The sequence below is a fragment of the Venturia canescens genome, chromosome 4, assembly GCF_019457755.1.
Source record: "Venturia canescens isolate UGA chromosome 4, ASM1945775v1, whole genome shotgun sequence".
In the NCBI taxonomy this organism is placed as follows: Eukaryota; Metazoa; Arthropoda; class Insecta; order Hymenoptera; family Ichneumonidae; genus Venturia; species Venturia canescens.
Window position 1 is genome coordinate 3,398,139 of NC_057424.1, and position 20,377 is coordinate 3,418,515.

At 39.9% G+C, this 20,377-nt stretch overlaps 1 protein-coding gene across 2 annotated transcripts in view; it reads left to right on the forward strand.

Moving 5' to 3' along the window:
• The first annotated feature begins 220 nt into the window (after positions 1-220).
• The window catches only part of stol (stolid), a 29,028-nt gene continuing 8,871 nt past the window's right edge, over positions 221-20,377 (forward strand). The window contains exons 1-17 of one of the 2 annotated variants that reach the window (XM_043416573.1): positions 221-2,907; positions 7,002-7,083; positions 7,502-7,612; positions 7,691-7,913; positions 8,329-8,460; positions 8,942-9,532; positions 11,158-11,294; positions 11,621-11,701; positions 12,528-12,608; positions 12,728-12,802; positions 12,893-12,907; positions 13,003-13,110; positions 13,294-13,365; positions 13,472-13,613; positions 13,803-14,024; positions 14,551-14,650; positions 18,729-18,761. In XM_043416573.1, the coding sequence (XP_043272508.1) occupies positions 2,810-2,907; positions 7,002-7,083; positions 7,502-7,612; positions 7,691-7,913; positions 8,329-8,460; positions 8,942-9,532; positions 11,158-11,294; positions 11,621-11,701; positions 12,528-12,608; positions 12,728-12,802; positions 12,893-12,907; positions 13,003-13,110; positions 13,294-13,365; positions 13,472-13,613; positions 13,803-14,024; positions 14,551-14,650; positions 18,729-18,761 (2,303 nt within the window). In that variant the 5' untranslated portion in view covers positions 221-2,809. The remainder of the gene's footprint in view (positions 2,908-7,001; positions 7,084-7,501; positions 7,613-7,690; positions 7,914-8,328; positions 8,461-8,941; positions 9,533-11,157; positions 11,295-11,620; positions 11,702-12,527; positions 12,609-12,727; positions 12,803-12,892; positions 12,908-13,002; positions 13,111-13,293; positions 13,366-13,471; positions 13,614-13,802; positions 14,025-14,550; positions 14,651-18,728; positions 18,762-20,377) is intronic. The other variant, XM_043416574.1, reaches the window with a different exon arrangement.

The window sequence follows — 20,377 nt, forward strand, 5'->3', positions numbered from 1 at the left end:
GAGGATCCCGTTCGTCAGGGAAATCTACGAGAGCCCTGTGTGTGGGCGCGCCAAGACTCCCCAGCCGCGCGCACCGACGCCGCCGTCTTTCTTCAGACGTTCCGATCCTGCTCCGGTTACGTGTATTCGGCAAGGGCGTGCTAAAAGCTCGCTTCCTCCCACCCCTCCCGCGATTCCACCGATTTCGGTTCGCCGCTGTCTTCGTCTTTCTCCCTTCTACACCCTCCTCCGGATCGCCGCCGCCGCCGCCGCCGCCTCCGCCTCCGCCTCCGCCCCCGCGCCTCGTTCACCCTCTCTCTTTCTCGTCCTCGTTCGCAAAGCACACACCGCGCGTATTCGCGAGGATCCATCGTAAAACGACGAGCAAGAGAGTATACGAGGAGGACGCGGGGCCGTGTCGTCTCTCACGCGCGTACATGCCATCCGTACACATACAACGAGGATCGGTAACTCGTAGTACGTTTGGATACGGGAAGGAAGACTATAGACATCAACACTGTCTATAGGAGACCGACGACGAGGACGAGGACGACAACGGGGACGACGACGCCTGTTTGCCTCTCGCGCCGATCCGCCCGCCACCCGTTACCCGCCACCCGCGTTTTGCCTGTACAATTTTCTACGACCCCTCGCACGCATAGGGCTCCCCTGAACCACCGCCTCTCTTTTCGCTTATTCAATAAAACATATTTCATTTGTATTTACACGAGTTCGGTAGTTGACTGTGCGGATTGTGCTTAAAAGATTCGTTGGTTATTTCGCAACGCGGCGGCTCATCGACGACAACGATAACTCGTGCGTGTCTCGTGCAATTCCTGTGCCCCAAGGACTTGATTTTATACTCTTATCCGTCAACGAGCACGACAGCCTCGACAGAATGGGGAACCTCGGAAAAACTCGGAGATAAATTATTCTTAGTGCAGCGTGGCTGGTGCGATTCGTATAACTCGCAGCTTCCGCAGATTATGAACGCCTCGACGCCTAATTCATTAGCTCAAAAGTACGCGAGTGTCCAACACCCAAAAATTCGTCGAGGAGAAAAGTGGGAACGCGCGGCCGATTCAACGGATGAAGCGAAAAGTCCACGGGCAACGTGTGCACCGCGATTAATTTTCTGTGAAATATTCAAGCCAAGTTTTGTCAGGCATTGAAACAACTGAACCCTCGGCGTTGATTAAAACGATCGTATTTTTCGAAAGGAAGCAATGATGAACAAGATGAAGAGAAAAATATTGGAATAGTGAAAATAAGAGCCTACATTGACATTTACGGTTGTGTACCGTCGGAGGGTGAAAACAAGGCTTCTATGGATTTTTTCGCGGTCACCCCGTCAACCTGGTCGAGAAATCGTTGAATTTCGCCGTCGCCGTTCGCCTCTCCCTTCCACCCCTGCTCGCTCGCTCGCTTTCGCGCGCGCATACAAACGCGCAAACACACAACACACACGCACACGTACGCGCACGCATACAGTGACGTACACACGCGCGAAAACAAACACGCACGCGCGCGCGTATACTCCGAGTATACTTCCAAAAGTGAACATCTCGCGCAGCATATCAGTGAATTTCAACTGCGAAATATAAGGAAAAGCTAAAATACCTGTTTTAGCTGTTAATCGCAAACTAGTCGAAGAGAGAGGGATAAACATGTTTTACCATGACGAGAAAACTATCATCGTCCAACTGATGCAACCGTGATTAATACTGCACATATTTTCCGATCGATCTCGTCCTCCTCCCCTGCCGAATAAGGATCCGATAAAAAGTGAAAACGTATAAAATTTTTCGAGACAATTCTACTCCGATGGAACAGCACTTGTGAACCACACGAGCCTCCGTTAAAGTTTACATATTTAAAGGAATTAGTGCTCGTGCGTGCGTGCGTGCGCGTGTAGTCCTTCGAGATCACTCGTATACACAGATCTCTCTCGCTCCTTCTCTCTCTCTCTCTCTACGTATGTATGTGGATAAATATCATATCGGATACATGTTTCCGGAGGCAGTGAAAATTGCATATCTCTATTTTCCTTCGTATCTCTTCCCTCTTCTCTTCCGCATCATTTTATCATCTTCGTAAATATCTATATAATATTATATATAAATTATATGGTGAATCGAGCGCAGCCGAAGGAGGGTTTCTTCGGCATTGTGAGGTGCGCGTCTTGGGGGCCTAATGCGATCAACGAGTTATGAAATAAGCCGATCAAGCTCCAACATCTTTAAAATATATCGAACTCTCTACCCACACGATATATATATACAACATAGATCAATCTAAACGTGTATATATACATACAGACATATTTAATAATACGAACAAACGAATATACATATATTTAGACGTATATATATATATACAAAAGACGAGTTTCTTTCGTTGATGAATGTATTCTTATACACATAAATTTATGCCGTTAACATATCCAACATTGGATTGTACTCGTCGAGCACCAGCTCGCGCGATATCATCAATCGAAACTACGCTAATGAAATAAGGTCAAATCCTCCGACTCGAGCCGCTTCCTGCTCACATGTGCGTTACGTGTGTTGTTACGTTCCCTACGGAAGATACATGTGAAAAAATCTGTCACGATTCAGTGTCGAATCGTCCTTCGGTAAGAGCTTGAGCATTATGTAATAATTCGCCACGAAGACACGCGAGGGACTCGTGATTCTCGTGAACCCAGAACAAACAACCTGACGAGGAATCAACAAGAAGAAACGAACAAAAAGGCCTACTTTGCGCTCCAATTATACAACGAGGAAATTAAGAGCCTGCTTGATCCTTATCTTTCAATTCGTTTTGCAATATGGATCGCTTCATGGGAATTACGCTCTGCTTCGGCATACTCTTCCTACTAAACTTCGGCACGAGCCAGCAGCAAGAAGAGGACATTCCTCATGTTTCGTAAGCACATTTTTAACCATCTATTTTTTACTTTGAAACTTATCTGAAAAAGCCCCTCGATCGAAAAGTCCCTTTGCACGATTATTCCCACCACTCGAAGCGAACTACGTGTTTTTTCGAATTTCAATATCTCCGATCATATTCGATTTTAAAAATCCAGTCGAAATTTCCTGACTGTCCTTTGATCTCGTTGCAACGCCAAACCTCTTAGATCATAAGATCCCTGGAAATCCTTTTTGCGGAACCGCCCATTCTGAGGTGTGCTAATGCAAACGGCAAGTATACAAATTGGACTCGAGGATGCTTCCCTCCCTCGTCCCTCCCAACTTTTCATAGGTCATAGAAATTTTGTGTGATCGACCGGTGAACGAAGATAAGGGGGATTTTGTTAATTCCCAACATTCCTCAATGTTCCGAAACGGCTTCGAAATATTGTCTTTTTTTTTCTTTTTTTCATACGTTCCGATGGTCGCCTTTATTTTTCGATTTCCTGTCATCGGATTCCCATTATTCTCGTGGAATTCAATGATCTACGATATTTATTTCGAAATCCAGAAAAAAATGTTGTTCGGATGAGAGAGAAAAAAGAGGGATTCTGGTGCTGATGGTATGAGGGAACGGGCGAGGGAGGGGCGCGACAACGCATTGGGGGATTTCGATATGAAATCTCGTCGTAGTACGGCGTGCTAGTCGCGACGTCGCGTCCCCCTCCTTCTCCTTCTTCTCACGATGGATTGATACTAAGAAACCCCTATGTTCACGGGTGTATATACATGTCACCTACATATACTTATGTGTATCAATGTATGTAGTAGTAGGATCAAAGGGACGCCGCCGAGTTGGATCCAATAGGAAGATTGGGCTGCGAAGGTAGCTCGTTTGAGTTTCCGGGCTTTCTATCATCCGAAGGGTGCGTCCGTTCGATCATTTTTATTACTACGTACATATCCAATTGATTTCGTTCGAGCAGTACATTTACCGTTCGATACTTTTGGATCGGATAATCGATTGTAAAAGTCAATAATTCTTTGTAATTTCAACGATTTTTGGAGGGTGATCGAGCAGACAAAAAAAATAGGCGTAGACGCTTCTGATGAGCGAGTTACGTTTATATTTTTGGAACTTATTCGATATGAATTCCTGCGACTGGTAATGAGCAAAACTTTTCAAACTTGCCAAAACAATTTCTGACCTCTTAACTCATTTCACTAATACTTTTCCAATCTATTTTGTCCTGCCATTTCTTCCTTGAGAAATACCGCTGGCGTACAACGGTATTCGATTGTTGAACGCAGTATTCGATAAGTAAATAACGAATCGAGATGACAAACGATCAGGATCAAAACCTTTACGTTCTCGTCTTGATAATTCTTTACTTTAAGTTAGCAATACTTAGTTTTACATCCTTCGCTTTCGATTATCATTATTTGGATCACCATTCGTTTCTTGTGCGAGCCTTGCCTCTAATCTTCATCCTCGCTAACCGCTTCTAACTATTCTTATCCTTATTAAATTGTATTACACTATAGTCTATAATTTGTTAGATCAATTTCTTATTATTTTTATTTCCCATCCGTATATTGTTTTTTTTCCCATTTATCTTGCTTATGTGCCCCAAAGTTCGCTAGGGCATAAATAAACACCCAATCAATCAATCAATCAATCAATCTCTCTCTCTCTCTCTTCAGAAATTTTCATTTTCACATCTATTGGGTGTCGCGAACACGTGATAACCTGACAGGGAGGTAATGAAAAGCTCCAAAATATTGCTATACCGATAGAAATTGAAAAGGTGACCCCGAAAGTTTCAACATTTTTACTGTGAAAGACGTAAATATTTTAATAAACTTGCAAAAAGGGATTTTTTCCGATTGCCATTGTAGTCGCGGTCATTTTTATCGTCCAATTCTTTTCGCGAATACAAAGAAGTAAGAATTAGTGTAACAAACGAATTTCGGGATGGATTATTCGATTTTGTTAAAAGTCTTTCTGCTCTCGAATCGGGTAACCCAGCTACTTCGTTACTTCGGTCCAAAATGTCCTGTAAGAAAATTTCTCTCAACACTTTTAAAAGAGCCTAATCCGTATCAGCTGGCTGAAGCTGATTAAATATTGAAAACGGTGAGCTTGCATTACGATTGCCGTCCCGTGCGGGACAGCGACGCGGTGGCTCCGTGGCTTCGGACATCTCTCAGGTCAAACGATTCCGGGAGGGCGACCGTTCACCGCGTTGTACACTGATTCATGCACCAACAGGTGAGCGAGAATTCTTACGAGTGTCCGAGAGTCTGACTCAACGACAATTGACCTTCTGCAGTTTCTCTGAGATCACGTGCGCTGATTCAAGAAAATTGTCGAACCAACCAATGCAATAAATAATCGTGAGTGAAGGCAATGAAATTTGATGCTTCAACGAAACTTTTTTCCTCGATTCAACAAATTCTTATTCATGAACAAATCTCGGGCACAAAATGTCAAAACGCGCGGTAAACACCCATTTGAGCTAGAGAATTGAGCTTTTAAATCAATGAAATTTTCATTGAGTTTACGAATTTCATTCGTAAGAGTGCAAACACGATTCAAAATATTTTGTCTTCAAGAGTGTCACGATATCAGGTATAAAAGTGCAGATAAAAATAATATTTCACGGTTTTACTGGATATGACGGTGATAATCAACACGAAGAGATCGTCGAAATGCAAAACGTAATTTTCTTTTCGTCCCATATTTTCCGACTGAAAATTTCTTTTTGCACGTTAAAAACGGAGAACTCGCTAATTATGTAAGATTATACCGGGATAACGGTCGGTAATGGCGGGATATTTTATGAACGTGATAAAACGCACAAACGCTTTTCTTCGGGACACGCGACAAATAAAAGTAATAATGGAAAGAATAATTAAGTAAATTAAATATTTAAAATCACGGTAGAGCAGTTGCACCGGTACAGTGAAAAGTGAAGGATGCAGATATGTAGCCGAATTAATCACTATTTTTATAGGCACTTTTATTTAACGTTCAAGACCCTTAAAGAAACTGCCAGATTTTTACACTTTCGTTCAAACATCAGTTTTTATGAAAGCCAAAATAATGTATGTATATATTAGAAATAAAAAACGCCTGAAACTCAGATCCTATTTCAATAAATGAGTCTTCGTTTGGCCTCCGATTATTCGCCGGTCTCAGCAGCATGCCTGTAATTAACCGGATGTTTCAGCACTATGTTTTCTTATACGAAACATGTGGGCACTGTGTTTAAATCTTTATTTGTAAGAGGTGTCGTGGATGATAAAGCAGGCAAAGTGTTTAATTGCAAGTACATAGCGGGGTATTAGAGAGAGAGAGAGAGAGCACGCGTGGTGGCGGCAGCAGCGGGGTAGTGAAGAGTATGGAGTATGACGAGCCACACGATAATTGCTGCCGCCGGTGTCTCACTCCGACAGGGGTGCACATGCACGCGACGCCCGTATAACCATTCCAGATATATCCTGCCAACAGTCACGGGACGCGGTGAAGTTTGCGAATGGGATTATCCGATTACGGATATACACCGACAAAACTTTATATACAGATATATATCTGCGTCGATTTAACACATGCACGTAGAGGGACGTACACAAATGCGGTCTCGCGCACGAAGCCGGAACTATGAACATAAACATACGACGTATGGATGACAGCCGCGACGGATAGGCGCTTGTCATATATAAAGTGTGCAAATGTACGTGGACCGTACACCGATGCGAAGCTCCTGTCGTATAGCATTCACGCGCAATTGGCGCATATAAATGTCGATCGTGGGAGTCGCGGGTTCGTTCTACATCTGTATGAACAACCGTGTGGATAGCCCGCGCAAGAATCTCTATAGAGCCAGCTAGATCATTGAGCCTCGCTAAAGTCACATTTTCAGCCAGCACAGCAGCTGCCGTTTTTTGAGTTTTTCATTTCGGTATAGACGAAACCGCGTTAGTTATATAGCTTTTCGATCCTTTTGGAGCAAAGAGGAGAACAACCTTTGAACCTTTGCCCTTTCGCGATATTCCATTCTGCTTTCTTCCCCGATAATTCGCTCAAGCAGAACTAATGTTTTCCAGGGTAAGAAACTGGGCGATCAAGTTTGGCGTGGATCTTTGGGAGTTCGGCAGACAGGCGACGAAGATGAGCGACATACAGAGGGTGAGAAAAAATTATACGCGGTCACACCTCCGATCGGACCAACTTTTTTCGTCTCGCGTCCACCGAAATTTTCCTTTCGTTGACGACTCACTTTTGCTTAATTTCTGCTGCTTCATTCGGCTTTTATCCTTAAGTAACAATAACTCACTGAATTCGATTGAATTCCTTCGGGAATAACGTGTTATAATTCGAGAAAGAATCCGAAATTTTTTCAACCGAATTTCGAGCCTCAACGTCGAACATCAAGTTCGACGATTTCTTCGCTCGATCAAACGTGTTCTTTCTCCAGACATGCGTGGACTTTTCGGTATTCTAAAAATTGAGCGCGAGACGCAAAAAAGATTGGGGAGCGATCGACGATCCGTTTTCTTCTTGACAAAAGTTGATCGGGGGAAAAAAAACTTAATTAACATCGCAGAGATATCATCACTACGAGGCAAGCGTCGCCAAAAAAGACGGCCTAATGCTGGTCAGAGAAATGGCTGCTGAAGTGAAGAACATGATGGACTTTAAAAAAAATGCTGTCATGGTAGGAGAAGCCTTTAATTCTCTTGAGTTTTCAGCGAAACATCGCAGATCACGTACGAATAATGCAACTTGGTTACAGAGATTAGTGGAGAGCGCCGAACAAGCGGCGGTTTCGCCTCCCAAAGAGTCCATATCGTCACCAAAGTACTATTCTTCGCACAACTTGAACGTCTTCACCGATGATGGCAAAGTCGCTGAGGGAGCTCGCAAAATGTTCCTAGTACCGAATCCTCATTTCGATCGCTTACCTGTTAATATTAATCTCTCAGCTGTCCTGCTACCCGCAGGTGTTCAAGATACCGGTGAGTCTACGTACACCAACAGCTTTGACCATATGTACATATGGTCGCAAAGAATCAACATTTATGGCACATTCAATTTTTCATACAATTATTGAGAAAAAACTCAAAAATAATGACCTTCGTATACGGATTCAATTTTGGCAGATCGAGTCGTGTGGGGATTCAATTTTTTAGATGCTTTCTAAAAAGAAGAATCTAATAAAAAATCTATTCTTGTTCGGTGTCCGAAGTATTTCTCTGAGTTCACACTGCGATGTAGAATTTCTTGGAAACTATAATTTGAAGAAAAATGTATTTTCGACAATATTTTGGATAATGATTTTAAAAATTTTTATTGTGTCTCGTCGGTTTTCTTGCATCAGAGCAGGTTCGTGCAACTTTTTTTCACGGAACGTGTACAAATATTTGTGTGCAGATGATCAAGTCGCCGCAGGACTACTGTGGAGCGATTACCTCAATCCGATTTTCGTAAATAATTACGAGAGCGATCCAACCCTCTCCTGGCAGTATTACGGGGCTACTTCCGGTTTTTTACGACGATTTCCAGGTAGGTGCGAACGCGCGCATGCGGAAACAATGCTCAGAGCTTTATCGAGTGAAACTATTTTCCTTTTTTCGAAAAATAATATAACTCGATCGTTTATTCGAATCGAATGAAACTGAAAAAAAATGATTTTTTCCGGGTTTTTTCCAAACTTATTTTCCACGAAATTCAGTAAAATTATCATGCTTCGTAAGATCTCGCTGAAATTCGTTGTTTTGCTGAAATTTTGAAGGTTCAAAGTCCAATATATCTGCAATGATTATCGAAAATCCTCGAATTTGAGAAAAAAAAAACATTGCCAATGTAAATTTTGCTGATATAAGACGAAACAATATATTGATAATTTTGGACAAAATTTTGATTCGAGCGATCATGTTTCATCGAGATTTTCAAGACAATTTCGGGTAAAGGGTAAGTCTCGAGAGGGCAAAAACGAGGTATTTGAATAAAACGACCAAAAAGAAAATTGCATAACTGTCAACAGCAACGGCTTGGCCACCGAGAGGCAAGGAATCTCGGAGCAAATATTCGGAAGAAAACCCGGAGGTATTCGACTTCCGGATGTTAGATTGGTTCGTCGGTGGGGCAACGAGTCCGAAGGATTTGGCAATAGTGTTGGACAGCGGAAGTTTTTCATCGAGAAAGACGCGAAGTCTTGCAATAACGACCTCGAAATTATTGTTGGATACACTTGGACCGAATGATTACGTGAACGTGTATCGTTACGGGGAGAATGCCGAAGAAACGGTTCAGTGTTTCAAGGACAGCTTGGTTCAGGCATCTCCGGAGAACGTTAAAGAATTGAAAAATTCACTCTACACCATACAAGCGGAAAGTACGTCGAACGTCTCCGCTGCTATTGGCACAGCTTTCGAAATACTGTACAAGTACAATAAAACGAATCTCGGAGCGCAGTGCAATCAAGCGATAATGTTGATAACGTCAAATACCGAAGCACCTTCGAAAGAACTTATAAAACGTTACAACTGGCCTCACATGCCAGTTAGAATTTTCACGTACCTACTTGGTGGTGATAAAAGTCCCGACCTCAAGGAGACTGCATGCGAAAATAAAGGTGAGTCGTATTCGTCGGTACTCCGTTGTGATCATATTTTGACAAATAAGTTTTGTTGCTTCAATTCGTTTCGTTTTCCTCGGTCAAAATACTGTGCGCGTGCGCGTCTGTGTGAGTGAGTGAGAGAGCATGCAATTATTCTTCGGCGCGGCATTTTCCAATGGGATCAAATACTTTTCGTCGGTGAGACGACATAATAATATAACACGCCTAAATATCATCGCTACAAATCAACGTCATTTTATGAGTCAATATTTGAATGTGTGTGCGGAATCGTGGGGTGGGTTCAGAATATCTTTAGATATGGTAGTACGTTTAAATATATCACAGTCGGAATATCACACGAAAAAATATCACGGATATCACCACGACAAAATATCTCACATAAAAAAATCACGGACACAAAACATCACAGGACCAAAAAAAACTGTAACAAAATATTACGTCGTTAGTATGTGAAGGACAGGCATTTATTACGAATTAATCGATATGCTGAATGTTATGTGTGTATGCTTTGAGTATTGTCGATGGGAGAATGAATAAGTAACGGATAGCAGTAACGTTAGAGTGCGCTGATATACTTCATCTATTGTATGTAGATAATCGTGATTGTAGTTTAGTATCAATCGCGCCTTGTACTATTCAACCGCTCAAATTTCTAAAATCGCAAAAAGGAAAGTCGCTTCTTATCCACGACGGCTATACATGCACATATTCGCAACACCGTGAAAATCCAAATGGAATTACTTTACGCTTTAATAGGTGGGGTATTCCATACCAAGTGGACTACCTCAATTTCATTGAGAGGGACCCTTTATAGAAACCTGAGAGTTTGAGAGGTTTTAGTTTTTCTTTTCTACAAACCACAAAAAAATTGGTGTTATGGCAAATCAGTATGTGCACTAAAAGCATAGTGTTCTACATACTGATTTGCCATCACGTCAATTTTTTTGTCATTTAAAAACAGAAGAAACAAAAACTTCTAAAATATTCAGCTTTCTGCTAAAAAGAGTTCTTTTCTATGAAAAAAAAAATCATATCTTTTAGTTTTATGGACCGTTAAGGAATTCGTTGTATTAGAAAGTATGTGCAAAAACAGAAAGTTTATATCTTGACATGTAATTATTAGTTTTCAATACACAGAGAATCGAAAAAAAAACGGAAAAACAAAAACTGTGGGTATAATTGAGCAATTAAAAATTTGAAATTATTTGTAGATGTTTCTGACATTTCAAACGACACAGCAAATTTCGTGAAGTTATTTTGAGATTGTACAAAATGGGGGTGGTCCACTTGGTATGGAATATCCCGTATACAAAACAAATTCTTGCAATACTTTTGGATTCGAACTATCTCTGATAACCGCACAGGTATATATTTCATCTATCCGCATATACAGTTTTGGCGGTTTTCCGTAATTTGTGTGTGCGCGCGCGTGCATGTGTGTGTGTGTGTGTTCTATTGGATAGAGTTCATTGGATCAATCATTTGTTCTTTCGTGTATGCCAAACACGTGTATAGAGTCAGAAAAAGAGCTTTGCGAATGTTGTTATTCCTTTTCGATCGACGCGGAGCTGCGATTGCAGAAGCACAGTTTTTATTATTCTCCGTTAAATTTTGAACAGGTTTTTACGCGAGAATAACTTCCATCGAGGACGTGAAGAACAAAGTTTTTGAGTACGTCAAGTTATTGGCGAGACCGATGGTTCTTTATCAGCACGACCATCCGATTCATTGGACACCAGCATACATCGGTGGACAGGTATATTCCTTAAAAATTTTTTCTTCCAAATTGATGTTTTTTCAAACGTTTTCCCGTTGGTTCAAAATGACTTGGTAACTAAACAGGAGAAGAGTTTAGAGGTGCACGGAACTTTGGTCCTTGAAAACCAAGCGAAAATCCATTAAAATCTTGTCAGCATCGATGATTTTTAACAACGATTTGATGAAAAATTTATTCCGAATTTAAAGTTAATATCGGTTCTCGAAACAGAATAAATTGTCTTTATTTAATCTACAGGTCTAAGGTTAATGCATGAAGACAAGTTGAAAGAGATATTGAGTGATGAGCTTGAAATTTATTTGCAGACGAGTCGATTCGGTGCGGAGGAACAAGGACAGCTGATGACTTCTGTGACTGCGCCAATTTTAGATAGGCGAAATCACACGGTAATTCGAGCAATATATTTTTATTCCAACTTTCGAAAAATCTAGAAATTTAATTGTAATTCAGGAGAGAAGAATCTCATTGATGAAATAATAGAGTCTGCCTTACGATTTAAACCTTCAACCGCGTGAAATTGCATCCGTATTCGTGAGTCAAGATTGAGGCAACATTAAAAATATAAAATCAATGAACTTCCTAGATTTCCAGGAACAAACATGACTTGCATCATGCTTCAAATTTCCATGTCAATATGACCTGTAGAATTTATGTCAAGTATAGAGAAAAGTTGCGAAAACAATCGAACCGGATTCGTTTTTATAATTATTATATTTCTTTAATAGTAATACGCGTTTTGTCCTAACGACAAAATATCCGCAACAAAATATTCGACCACACGATACCCGCAGAACAAAATATCCACAAGACAAAATATCTGTTGACTTTATATCCTCTCTCGGTAATTACATGTTGAGGTGTACTCTTGATCGTTTGATATATGATTAATATCGTTACTCAAACTAGAACAACTTGCTTCATGGGACAGCCAATGTTTTCCTCTCTGTTTTGTATGCAGTCCTACATCCCCATAAAAATGTTTTGCACGTGGACGAAATTTAGGATATTTTGCCTCGAAATTTATATTATGCCCCACCCCACTATCCAACACACCCCACAAAGATGTTTAGCACGTGGACGAGATTTAGGATATTTTGTTATTGGGCCAGATGTCACGGAGCCCCTGTACTTGATTCACTTAAAAAAGAATAAACTTTGACATGGATAATAAACGACTCGAAGAAATTTACGTTTCTATTTCTATTTTTGCAGGTGAAAACTGCAAATCTCCTAGGAATCGTTGGGACTGATGTTCCAATCGAACAAGTTCAAAAACTAGTACCAGGTTACAAGGTGCGAACGGATCATTTCCATTTTTCCAAATGCGATACGTTTCTTTCAATATATATAAAGAAAAGGCGATTGGGAGCAAGTTTTTCGTAACGAATTTTTTCTCTTTCTATTTGCTTTAGCTTGGAGTAAATGGCTACTCCTTTATAGTCGATAACAACGGTCGAGTTCTGTACCATCCAGATTTGCGTCCACTCGTGAGTTGAGCTTTTACGCGAATTGCTTAATTAATTGCAAAATTTTACGATAATTTGTAACAAAATACCTTTTTAATATTCCCTCTGCAGCCCGGAAGTCCAAACGTGAGTATGACTTAAAAACTCTTGATACTTTCTTGAATAATTTAATAAATATATCAAAGTTTCCAGGCTCAAACAACTTTTCCCGTGCTTTTCAGTATTCGGAAACACTCAAGCCCAAATACACTAGTGTTGACTTGTCGGAAGTGGAATTGGCCGAATTTGACGGACCCTCGCATTCGTTGAATAATTCCCTTTTGCTTGAGGTATTTATTCCCATAGATTTTTTCCATTATTATCAATAATTAACATATTCGAAGAACAAATATATTTATCATGAGAATTGTTGGAAAAACAAATGTAATAAAAGTTTTTCTCACTAATTTGCAAGAGCTCGATGATGAAAATTTCGATTTTACATTATAATGTGATTTTCGTTTGGATAACAGCTTAGACGTGATATGATTGAACAAAAAGAGGGAGAAACGAGTTTTGCGGTGAAAATACACTATGACGATATGGTGAGTTGGAATGAAATCAGTATTTATTCATTTGTTTATACCTTCTTTAAGAGATTTAATCACGGAACGGAATTTATTTTGTTGATTTTTCCGTTTGCGTCTGCAGAAGAGGGTCACGATAAGGCGACACAATTATTTTTATGAACCGATCGAAGGGACTCCGTTCTCTCTGGGACTTGCATTGCCCGAAGGTTACGGCATGCTAGAAGTAATTGCCGAGCTGGAAATAAAATTGGAGATCATAAATGGTGAATAATTTTTACAATCGAACATTCGTCGCTCCTTCGACCCTGAATCTCGATAAGCAACACTTGCCAAACGTAAAAAATTGGAGTCATTGTTGTATGATCGTTAAAAATTTGAGTATGCCATCGAATGATGATTCCAAATGGTGACCGCAATAACGATAACGACGAAATCGTTGTTGTAATTTTCAGTGACCGATTATCTCAATGGCACCAATTGGAAAGTGCATCCTGATTGGGTCTACTGCGAGTACAGCTCGGCCTCGGAAAAACGTTTTGCTTCCCCAGAGGAACGTATACTCCACTTCTTGGCTCGTAGCCGTATGCCCGGCTGGAAGTGGATGTCATTGAGACCAAGGAGTCCCGGCTCGCACGACAAACAAGCGAGCAAGCCAGACAGGGATGCATATTATTGTACGTATGGATTCGAATCGATTAACACACTCACTCCTCGCATCATCGAACTCCATAATCTTTCCAACGAAAAGTCCCATATAATAATATAAACACGTGGCGATAAAAAGTCCGAAAGCACTTAAAAATTCTAGCTCACTAAATGAAATGCATCGAATTTCATTTCTTCACGACGGAACGTGCGCAATTGCTACGAATTGTTTGAGAAGTTAATTTTTGTGTGAATTTTTATTGACCGTTATTTCATTCAGTAAGTAGCGTCTTGATCTTTTAACGATTTTTCGTAATATTATTTTGAACAATGAATGAACCACGTTCTTTTTTTAAATCTCCGATGATCTACTCGAACGAGCTGCTCGTGCATTAATATTGATACATGCAGATTTCGATCGATTCCGCATTCATCCTTTCATCGAATATTCATCGCTTTGGACGTATATTTTTTTTTTTTTCGGGTGTATATAAGCGGTGATGATAATCGCGGCAGGAAGCTACGATGAATAATGATTTATTTTTGTGCTCACAGGTGACAAAAGATTAATACAATCTATCGCATTGGACGCGATAGTAACGAGTGGATTTAATAATAGAGACAGTAGTACGATGCACAAGGAAGAGAATCCGAGGTAAGTCCATCGATCGAAGGGAAGGATATGCTAACGCATGCTCTGTCATAATAAATACTTGTTACCCGAGCACCAGTATAATGCACAAAGAAACTAACTAAAGAAAGAGCAATTTAACAAAAGAACACAAAAAAGCACAGTTATGATTATGATCTTTGATTTTCGTTTATAAATCGGTGGCATAATTTTTATCAAATATGAAAACGTGATAAACTCAAAATTCGAAGAATCGTTGGGGTGTGTAGTGCTAACTCGACTGACGTCTGCTCTTGATCTTCTCGTTCGGATGACATATCCATTCTTTGTAAATATCTCGATAAGTTCTGAACAAACGATCGATTGGAATCCCAAATAATAATTTCCAATTATGAAAAATGCATCAGATTTCCAACATGTTTTGTCTGAAAATCCTCGTGGAAACTCTCTGAAAATTTCTTTTTAACGTAAATTTCACTTTTCACTGCTCTCATTTTCTTACAATGGTTATTGTCATTTTGTTTTCGTCGCGTCAAATTCGGAGGTTTGTTCAAGAATGAAAACGCATGAAACGCTATTCTCACGGAAGGAAAATCACCTTTTGACGACTTTTGAAAAAAAAAGATCCTTTGTTCAAACGCCGGACAAATAGTCGGAGAGCTGGCGATCGAAATGGCCAGGTAATTTTATCATCCTTCAAATTCGAATATCAACAAACCTGAAGGCCCCTTGTGAAAAAACTGTCGATCTGACTGGGCGCTCCTATGGCGGATTCAAGTATAATTCGGTGGGTGGGGGGAAGTAAAAGTATCATCATTTATTTTTATTGCAAACTATTTATCTATGCGTTTGCGATCCACCTAAATAAATGTTTGTGCCGATCGATTGATGGAAAGCCGTCGCTAGACTTAAGGAGGGTGGATAGCGACGATACAATGTTGTCATGCTAATCATGTTAAATACATAAAAAAAATTTCAAAGTGATAAGAATTTAATAAAATTTGGTGAACATATTCTTTAGTGCCAAATTTGACAATACAAATTTTTTAAAGATTTTTCTTCTGTACAGTTATCGAGTAATTGATGACTAAAGTTCACGTGTACAAGTATAGCGTTTCCATATATTTAGGTATACATTCCGGGCATAAGAAATCTGTTTGAATTATTTAGACTTTTGTACCCGACCTCCTTAATTATAACTAAAAAAATAATAATAATTTTTAGGTAATAGTATCGTTCCTGGATTTCTTTTCTACAAAGAATTTATGAATTGCGCAGAAGCTGAAAAAAAAGCCAGCCAAAAACAGTGGTGGGAAGATATTGAAAAAAATGATTAAAAGTGTGGCGCATTTTGTACGGGATTGCATTGAGGGGAATAAAAATGGGCGCGTGGAGGGGATAGTGCACACCGAAAAAATAGACGCTCAACTGAAGCAGCTGACTCTTCGGAAACGCTCGGCTTTTCTCGCTCAACGAGTGCGACGAGGACAGCAGGGCCCGAATATGATCGACATGCCGAAATAGCACGGATGCCGTAGCCGCGCGCTATCCCCTCCACGCGTCCATTTTCATGTCCCCTCAATACGATCTCGTACAAAATGCCACACTTTTAATCATTTTTTTCAATTTCTTCCCACCACTGCGTTCAACTGCCTTTTTTTTACAGCTTCTGCAATACATAAATTCTTTGTAGAAAAAAGCCAGGGCTATTACCTAAAAATGATTACTATTTTTTTAGTTATAATTAAATCTGGCGACACCTTTCCACCGATCAATCGATACAAACATTTTTTTGGCTGGATCGCAAACATAAACAAACAGTTTCCAATAAAAATAAATGATGATACTTTAACCTTTTTCTTCCCCCATCGAATTACACCTGAATCCATCATAGGGGGCTTTTTCCATAAGGGGCTTTCAGGATTTGTTGATATTTGGGTTTAAAGGATGATAAAATAGCCTGGCCATTTTGGTTGTTAGCTTTTAGACTAAAATGTTCGTTGATGGAAAATGGATTGACCCGAACGATTATCGAGTCCGGTCGCCCCGTGCGGTTGAGTCAAAGCAGAATGTCCGATGCGTAGATTCGATAGTGAAATAGATTGAAACGACGAAAGCTGTTCATGGTAGAGTAAAGAAGAAAAAAGTGGAAAAAAATGCTCCGATTTGACGACACGTATAAATCGTTCGGTGAGAGCGTAATCGTTTTGTACATTGTACATAGATCTCGTTGTACATCGCCGTACTGCGAGCAAAATGACAACTCCAATAAACGCAAGCTCGACGGTTAAAGAGACACACACACATACACGTTATGCGGCTATCGGAGCGATATCCTGCGTGTTACAAAGAGAGGGGATTTGTCTATCCCCGCGGACTGCGAATATTCCCGCAATTTTTCAAGTACACGTATGGCAATAATAACATTGAAAAACATCAAGTTTTCCAAATAAAACATGATATAGGTGAGATCCTCGATGCGTTATAGCACTCAATCAAAAACGGTATATATTATTCATATTTGCATATCCATTAGACCGATACAACGTTTTGTTTTGTGCGGATACCCTTTTGTTATGTAGGGGAGACCGGGGCAAAACGGGATACCCGAAAAATGAGAGAAATTTTTGTCTTTTTTTTTCAATTTATTTTATACTTGTCCAAAAAGAATATGAAACATACATATTTTTTCCAAAATATCTTGTTTTTTCGGATTTTGAGTTTTTTTTTCAAAAACTTCGTTTTTTCAAATTCTCTTTATTTTACATCACTTCCAAAGTGAAAACGTTTTTGCACAGATGTACAGAAAGTATTTGTGTATCTGCGATTATCCTGCCTTGCAGATAACTGTTTACGATATGTTTGCGGATCATCATGTGTGGTTACACTTGCACGTGAATCATGTGCCCACTCCGCACAATTTTGGCACTGAATCCATGATTCAGTGGATAAAGAATACAAATTTTTACAAAATAAACATTGGCAATCTTCTTTATTATTCATATCATTGATTTCGAATTGAATTACAAAGGGTGCGTTCGACGTACGTTAGAGCGTTGTAAGCGCTGAGATCGCTTTCAACGCTTACAGCGGTAAGTCGGAAGCACTCGGTTACGGATGCAAAATGCACTCAAAGTGCATTGAATTAAAATCATGGTAAAAAAAAAAAAATTTCATGAGTTTTTGAGGGGTACCCCGCTTTGCTTCGGAATTTTTTGTTTTTTTTTTTTTTTTGAAAATTGAAAAGAATTCCAGTACATTTCTTAGTTTTTGGGAGCAAAAAATAGACAGAGCTTCCCAAACTTCTGAAAAGTTCAATATTTCCTTAGGTATCCCGTTTTTCCCTGGTCTCCCCTATGTCTAAGCGGTCTGAGCGCGGATGAAACGGAAGTTTAAATGTCAAAAAATCAGCTCGATTGCTCAATTTCGAGAAGCGTTTGCGCCCGTTTCCGATTCTTCCATCCAAATAATAATTTGTTATCACATTATTGAAGCCGTGATTTTCCGAATGTTTTCAAACGCGCACCGCGTCAAGTTTCGCGTAGTCGGTTGATCTGTTATTCATAGAGATATTGGTATTCGTAAGTGAATTCCGCATCGACGTAATTGACATAAGTGAAAATAATCAATTAAAACTCACATCGCTCAATTATACATTATCCGCTCAATTCCGAGCTGGATTTTAACGGTGATTATTATTTCCGGTTACGACATTCAAAAATGAAAATCTTTAGCTCCAGCATATTTGTTTCCCACTCGGGTCGGTAACCACGGAGAAGAACGAGAAAATCGACTATTAAATATAGAGCAATCGACTTGGCAACTCTTGACCGAACTTCCATCTCCGATTGATGCGTACATGAAAAAAGAGTAACCGGAGGGAAAAAAAGTTTTTCTTTCTCGTTGCGTCAGTCTGATGATAAAAACATACCGCACGAGAGAGGTATATATATATATGAAATGTTGCTTTTTAACGAGCGCACACTCTGCACCCTTTGTATATTCGAGAACACCCTATACTTTTGTTGATTTTTATGAATATTTATACTTTCTTGCATATTTTTATTACATTATTATTATTATTGTGTGTCTCCACCGCCAGCCCCCTTGCCATACTGATGGCTCTACTGCACAGGTAATCTATTATGCACAAATATATGTTTAAACCTCACACTCACGCCAGTTTTGCACGGTAACTATGCTGTCTGATCGGGCAGAAATCGTGGAAGAAAAAAAAATATATATATTTATGAATCCTTCTACGACCATTTAGCTGTTGTTCATATTATTTATTTATATTTTTATAAATCGGGCATAGATGAAATTATGCGATGATGATTACATCTATATGCGTTTAGATGCGAATACGAGTCCTCTCAATTGCCAAATCAAGCGAAAATCGAGTACGGGAACGCCTCCCCCGAGCGAGAAAAGTTCTCGTCTCATTCGGAGCAATCGAAACGTTAAACTCAAGCTTGCACATACTTTAATAAAGATACACTTTTTACGAGGCATGATTGGTTAATGAAACTAAACGAAAAAATCTATAAATGTGTATACGGATAGTAATCATAAGCTTTTTGAGTAAGATTTCGAGTAAGATCTTCTGCTCCACGGCCATGAAACATTGACGGTATTGCTCTTCCTTATTTTTCCCCAATTCAATTGCAGGCATTTGAATGAGGACGGATTTATGTCGAAAAGAGAGTGGGAGTGAGAGTTACAAAAGCAAACGAAACTCGAGAAACACACACGTGCGCGCGCGCGCACACAAACACGCACACGCGCGCGCGCACACACACACACACACACACACACACACACACACACACACACACACACAATACTGTTGCCAACTATTTTGTTTATTTTCGTTTGTTTATATGAATATAATTGTTTTTTGCAGTCGTAATTTTATTCTTGCTCTTGGTATGTGGGTCTTGTTATGCGCACCAATTTATATTTACTTTCAAATGGAACGATTCAAGAATCGCGAAGGATCGTTTTGAGTCGTTCCTTTGCGGTGTTGTCGACCGAGAGATTTCAAGAGTACACACACGCGCGAGTACTATCCGAGATTCTGGGTGTGTGTTCGCGTGTGCATGGGTGGGCACACGCGTGCGCGAGTCTCGAAATTCTTGGGTTATACGACTATTGATGCCCCGCGCGATCGGATTTACCAAGAGGTTTCGGTCGTTTGGCCAGAAACGCAATAACAATTCGATGAAAAAGGAGCGAGAAAAAGCAAGTTTGAAAATCGCTCCTAACGGATATTTAGAAAATCAGGCCTCAGCTCTGATGTGTAACCCCAAGATTTCGGGCCTCCGCGAGGCAATGAAAAAATGTCTAAATAAATAAAAAAATAAAAACAACAAGAACACACCTCTAGGATCCTCGACACATACGGATGTAATGTTATTTCTAGGAGAGATCATCCGTATGAACAATATCCCAAAACGTACGAGTATCTGGAATAAATATGCGGGTGAGAACAAGTAACAAAAAAAACCGAACGAAAAAAGAAAGAGTCAAAGAAAAAGTCAAAGAATACTAAAAAATGTCTCGGTGGTGAAGTGTAACACTAACAGATGATCTTCAGGGCTTATCCATCTTGGAGACAAGCGACGACTCTTTCAAACTCGATATGTGTAAGTCCATTGTTCACTTATAATTGAATAGACCCAAAGCTTCTGGATTTTTCTCATACTCGAATTGTTCATTCCGCGTCCTGTATATATTTATATATTTATA